Raw genomic sequence first — 6,000 nt, 5'->3', positions numbered from 1 at the left:
TACTAAAAATACAAAAATTGGCTGGGTGTGGTGGCAGGTGCCTGTAGTCCCAGCTACTCGGGAGGCTGAGGCACCACAATCGTTTGAACCCGGGAGGCGGAGGTTGCAGTGAGCTGAGATCGCGCCACTGTACTCCAGACTGGGCAACAGAGCGAGACTGTCTCAAAACAAAACAAAAAAACAGTCTACAAAATTTTCTGTTTCATGGATACAGGAATCAGAAACTGATACGCAAGCTCATAAGTGGCATAAACATAATACTCAAACAGCATGACATTATGCATATATTCCCTTTGTGTTTTAAAAACTATTTGTTAAAACAATCATTCAGAAAAGTAGACAAATCAGGCTGGGTGTAGTGGCTCACGCCTGTAATCCCAGCACTTTGGGAGGTCGAGGCGGGTGGATCACCTGAGATCAGGAATTCAAGAACAGCCTGGCCAACATGGTGAACTTGTCTCTACTAAAAATACGGAAGATAGCCAGGTCGTGTCATGCACCTGTAATCCCAGCTACTCGAGAGTCTGAGGCAGGAGAATTGCTTGAACCCGGGAGGCAGAGGTTGCAGTGAGCCGAGATCGAGCCACTGATCTAAGCTGGGGGACAAGAGCGAAATTTAGTCGCAAAAAAAAAAAAAAAAAAAAAAAAAGACCAGGCCGGCTCGGTGAGCCGAGGGGGGCGGATCACCTGAAGTCAGTAGTTCAAGACCAGCCCAGCCAACATGGTGAAACCCCGTCTCTACTAAAAATACAAAAATTAGCCAGGCGTGGTGACGCGCACCTGTAATCCCAGCTACTCCGCAGGCTCAGGCAGGAGAGTCGCTTGAATGCGGGACGCAGAGGTTGTAGTGAACCTAGATCACGCCACTGATCTAGGCTGGGTGACTGTAGCCTGGGTGACAGAGCGAGACTCTCAAAAAATAAATTAAATAAATAAATAAAAGTATCGACTTCTGCAAAGTGTGTGTGCGTGTGTTTGGGGGTGGCGGGTGGGAAGCGAAAGAGAGGCTTTTTTTTTTTTTTTGGAGACGAAGTCTCACTCTGTCACCCAGGCTGGAGTGCAGTGCACCATCTTGGCTCACTGCAACCTCCGCCTCCTGGGTTCAAGCGATTCTCTTGCCTCAGCTTCCCAAGTAGCTGGGATTACAGGCATCCGCCACCACGCCCGGCTAACTTCTGTATTTTTAGTAGAGACGGGGTTTCACCATTTTGGCCAGGCTGGTCTGGAACTCTTGACCTCAGGCGATCCGCCCACCTCTGCCTGCCAAAGTGCTAGGATTACAGGCATGAGCCACCACGTCCAACCTGAAAAAATTCTTAAATGAAATAACTTTAATTCAATTAAAATTATTAATCCTGTTAATAGAAATAATTTTATTCTTTTTTCTATTGATGTTTGTAAAAAGATCAAAATCTATTATTGTTTTGTAGTCTTTTTTTTTTTTTTTTTTGAGACACAGCCTCACTCTGTCGCCCAGGTTGGAGTGCAGTGACGCTATCTCGGCTCACTGCAACCTCCGGCTCCCAGGTTCAAGCTATTCTCCTGCCTCAGCCTCCCGGGTAGCTTGGATTACAGGCGTGCGCCGCCAAGCCTGGCTTATTTTTTTGGTGTTTTTTTTTTTTTTTTTTTTTAGCAGAGACAGGGTTTCACCACGTTGGCCAGGCTGGTCTCTAACTCCTGACCTCAGGTGAACCAGCCGCCTCGGCCTCCCAAAGTGCTGGGATTATAGGTATGAGCCACCGCGCCAGGCCTCTAGGCTTTTTTATACTTAAGTATTATGTGCATATCTTTCAAAATAAATAAACATAAGAAGCCAGGCTTTTCCAACTGTGTCCTACACATTCTGCAAGATATTAATCGTGTCAAGAATAAAAAGTGTTCAAGTACGTTTGGGAGACATTGCTATTATATTATTTTCTTCTTGGAGAATCATAGAAAAACTTGAGAGGTTGGTGGGTTGGCGCAAACCAAGACCAGAACTGAACTGCAATCACTACTAAACCCCCACGAGTTTGCCCCTCCCCACTTGCTAGCCTCAGTCCACATTCTCCGGAAAAAGAAATCAGAAGTAGGGGCTCTCGAAATGACGTATTTCCCGCGCGCCGCGAAGTCCTGATGCCAAGGCGCCAGTCGCGAGGTAACGCGGGGTCTGAAGTGGGCGTGGTGTCGCTGGAGGCTACTCAGGCGCGGGACTCGTTCTCGAGGCGGGAGCTGAGGTGCGGGGCGGGGCCTCCTGCCCGGCGCCGGCCTGTGGGGAGGCGGGGCGGGGCACAGTCTCCTGACCGCCCAGCCCGCCCCTGACGCCGCCGGCAACTGCGAGAGTCGGGGTCGGTGCGGTTTGCTAAGTGGTCGGTTCCTGGAGCTGCGGTCTTCTGCTAGCCTGATCCGCAGCTTCAGCGTCTGCCGCCTCCTCAGCCCTCGGCGCCGCCGCTGGCGCCGCCGCCTGACCCGCAGGCCGCCGCGGGCCGCAGAGCCCATGAGGGCGCGGGCACCGCCGCCGCCTCCGCGGCGTCGCCGTCGTCCCGGAGCGCCCCGAGCTGGCGCGGGCATGGCCGCGGCATGAGCGTGGAGCCGCCGCCGGAGCCGGAGGAGAAGGCGGCGTCGGAGCCCGAGGCGGGAGCCATGCCGGAGAAGCGCGCGGGCGCGCAGGCCGCGGGGAGCAACTGGGTGAGCGCGGGCGCGCGGCCCGGCGGCCTGAATCCCGGGGAGGCTGGGTGGAGTCGCACCCGGGGCCCGCGAGCCCGTCGCTCCGGGCAGGGGCTTCGGCTCTCGGAAAACCGGTCCTTTTCTGGGGGGGGGGGGGGAATTCATCACGAATACAGGTTTTTCCTAGTGACTGCTCATCGCAGACAAAACTTTTACAGGATTTGGTTATTGTTTCAAAAGGCGCTAGACATGGGACAGTGAATATAAGTAGTAATTTGGTTATTTCGGAGTTCTCCGTCCCTGTAACAGTTGATAACAGTTTTCCTGGCGCAGTTTCTCTCCAGGTCTACATGGAAAACGGGTAGGGAGCATTTGAATCAGACCGTCGACCGGGAAGTTGGCGGCGGATGCCGGGCAGCGCCTCGCTGCTCCTTCCGTGTCCTCCCGGCGTCGGAGGGGCGGTCCTAGCGATGGGGAGCAGAGTTTCCAGGGGCGTTGCTGGGGACCAGCTGAGGAGCAAGTTAGGCCGGCCTCTTTCTCCAGTTTTACTTTTACTTGAGGTCGAGATGGCTTCTGACAATAATACAGAAGCAACTGAGCCCTAACTTAACTGGCCTGGTTTCGGCAGAACAGGCCTTGTCTATGTCAGTGGTTTCATATGGTGGAATATTAAGCCTAGAGGGTTTGTCGTTTCTTCAAGGCCTAAGTTTAAAAAGGAGTTTTTTCGGGTCTTAGGACCTGAAATATAGAGAATGTTACAGTGAATAGAAACTGACACAATGGGAAAGTTTTTCCAAAGAAAAATAGAAATTTTATGGAAATTAAATACATGCTTTTGGCTTTAGATTTTTAGCTTACATATCTGATTTTGTTTTTAGTTGAAGAATGCTAAGTGTTTACATGAACGTATTTGGGGATGTAAATCCCTATTAGTAGGTTGGGAGGGCCGGTGAAGCAGAAGGAGCAGTAGGTAGAACGGAGCCGGCAGAGCTGGTTTTTAGTCCTGGTTTTGCCTGAACAGTGCACACCCTGGACAGAGTATTCAAACAGGCTTGCCCCTCAGTGCCTAATCTGTAAAATGAGGACTTAGTTGAAGTCCCCTCCCAGCCCAAGTGACTCCCTATTTTGAAAAGCATTTCAAAGTTAAGATCTCTGTAATATGAGAAGCTTATCTTGTCGGGGGAGAGAAATTTTGTAGAATTGCTTTCTCTCATTTTGATTCGCGTTAAGTAGACTTGTTCTCTTCCTGCTTGCTACAAAAAACTAAAGCACCAGTTCCTCCTCCTGTCTCATTAATTGATGGCAGTAATTACTAACCAGTGGCCCAGCTAGTAACCTGCGAGGTAGCTTCCTTCATCCCTTCCCATACTTACAACAGTCAGAAAGTCTAGCTAAGTTTATTAGATACAGATTTTAGGTTTTTATCGTCTCCTATGCATTCTTATGCTCCTTTCCTCAGCATTTTTGACCCAGCCTTTGACTATCTCTTTCAAGACCCTTGCTCACCCCAGCGTCAGTCCACCTTGCACATGGCTGAGTAGTGTGTTCTAGCATGTAAAGATGATCATTACTGTTGTCCTTAATTTTTTTCATTGGCTCCTTATGGCTTACAGAATAAAAAATAAACTGGCAGGTTGAAGCATTATTAGCATAGTGATTAGACGAGCATGCTTGGAATCCCAGTTTCCACAGTTCGGTAAGTTAACGTAACTCCTGATTAATAATGGCATTTACCTCATAGGGTTGTGAGGGTTGCTGCAACTTGGCATCTAGTAAGCCCCTTAATACATACTAATGTTGTTATTATTTTGTAATATTCTTTGCATGTATGATTGAATGATCACAATCTATAGGTGATCTGACCGTGATAAAAGTAGTTGTCTCCCATTTCCTAGTGTTGACAGGAACTAGACCCCAACCTAAAAATTAAAGTTGCTAAATTTATGTGCATAAGAGCAGAAACTTGTGAGGGATGTTTACTCAAAGAAACCTAGACTCAGTTTATTCCCCAATTCTTTCTCCGTTGGATCCTGATGGTAACCTAATTTTGGGCACAGGTAGATTCCTGCCTGGTCTTTCCTCTTCTCTGAGAACGCATGGAGTTGATGTTAATTGTGATGAATACTGAGTTTTCTTGGTGTTTGCAGTAGATAGTGAGAAGACGAGCATGAGCAGGTAGCAGTGTTTTTCTGAGTGTGTGGACGTTGGGAGAACAGTGAATGCTTTTAATCATATACGTTCGTGTCATATGCTAGTACCCCTGAATTATGCATTTTTCCTTTTTGCAGTTTCTTTTTTTTTTTGAGACGGAGTCTCGCTCTGTCGCCCAGGCTGGAGTGCAGTGGCGCTATCAGCTGGGACTACAGGCGCCCGGCTAATTTTTTGTATTTTTAGTAGAGACGGGGTTTCACCGTGGTCTCGATCTCCTGACCTCGTGATCCGCCCGCCTCGGCCTCCCAAAGTGCTGGGATTACAAGCGTGAGCCACCGCGCCCGGCCCCTTTTTGCAGTTTCTAATGTCAACTCTGGGTGCTGTGTCCTAAAGCCCCTATATGAATTGATTTTATTTTAATGTGTTGGAATTTCCTTACTGCTTGGTTTCAGTGACACTCATGATTTCAGGTTCTTAGATGCTACTAGTAATCACAGGGAATACTGTCCAGCTGATAACTTTTTTCTTTTTTGTTTTCTGTTTTTTTTTGAGGTAGGGTCTTGCTGTCATCCAGGCTGGGATGCAGTGGCCAGTCATGGCTCACTGCAGCCTTAAATTCTTGGGCCCAAGCAGTCCTTTCACCTCAGCCTCCTGAGTAGCTGGGACAACAGATATGTGCCATCATGCCTGGCTTTTTTTTTTTAATTTATTTTTTGTAGAGATGGAGTCTTGCTCTGTTTCCCAGGCTGGTCTCAAACTCCTGGGCTCAAATGATCCTCCTGTCTCAGCCTCCCAGTGTTGGGATTATAGGTTAGAGCCATGATGCTTGGCCTGACAACTTTTTTCTACCTTGTTTGGCAAACAGAAAAAGATACTGGCAAAGAGATGTCATAATCTGAAAAATAAAAGAGTATTTACTCCAAGAGATCATTTCCTTCTAGAAAAGGGAGGTGTGTCGCCGGGTGCGGTGGCTCACACCTGTAATCCCAGCACTTTGGGAGGCCCACGCGGGCGGATCATGGGGTCAAGAGATCAAGACCATCCTGGCCAACATGGTGAAATCCTGTGTCTGTAACAATACAAAAGTTAGCTGGGCATGGTGGCACGCACCTGTAGTCCCAGCTACTCAGGAGGCTGAGGCAGGAGAATCGCTTGAACCTGGGAGGCGGAGGTTGCAGTGAGCCGAGATCCTGCCACTGCACT

General features: G+C 48.8%; 1 protein-coding gene across 1 annotated transcript in view; it reads left to right on the top strand.

Moving 5' to 3' along the window:
* The first annotated feature begins 2,211 nt into the window (after positions 1–2,211).
* MFSD14B (major facilitator superfamily domain containing 14B) overlaps positions 2,212–6,000 on the top strand; it is a 91,284-nt gene continuing 87,495 nt past the window's right edge. The window contains exon 1 of the mRNA XM_055271854.2: positions 2,212–2,667. Within this exon, the coding sequence (XP_055127829.1) occupies positions 2,560–2,667 (108 nt within the window). The 5' untranslated portion in view covers positions 2,212–2,559. The remainder of the gene's footprint in view (positions 2,668–6,000) is intronic.

The sequence above is a fragment of the Symphalangus syndactylus genome, chromosome 3, assembly GCF_028878055.3.
Source record: "Symphalangus syndactylus isolate Jambi chromosome 3, NHGRI_mSymSyn1-v2.1_pri, whole genome shotgun sequence".
NCBI classification, from domain to species: Eukaryota; Metazoa; Chordata; class Mammalia; order Primates; family Hylobatidae; genus Symphalangus; species Symphalangus syndactylus.
Note: the sequence above shows the minus strand (reverse complement) of the source record. Positions and strands in the feature narration are given on the sequence as shown.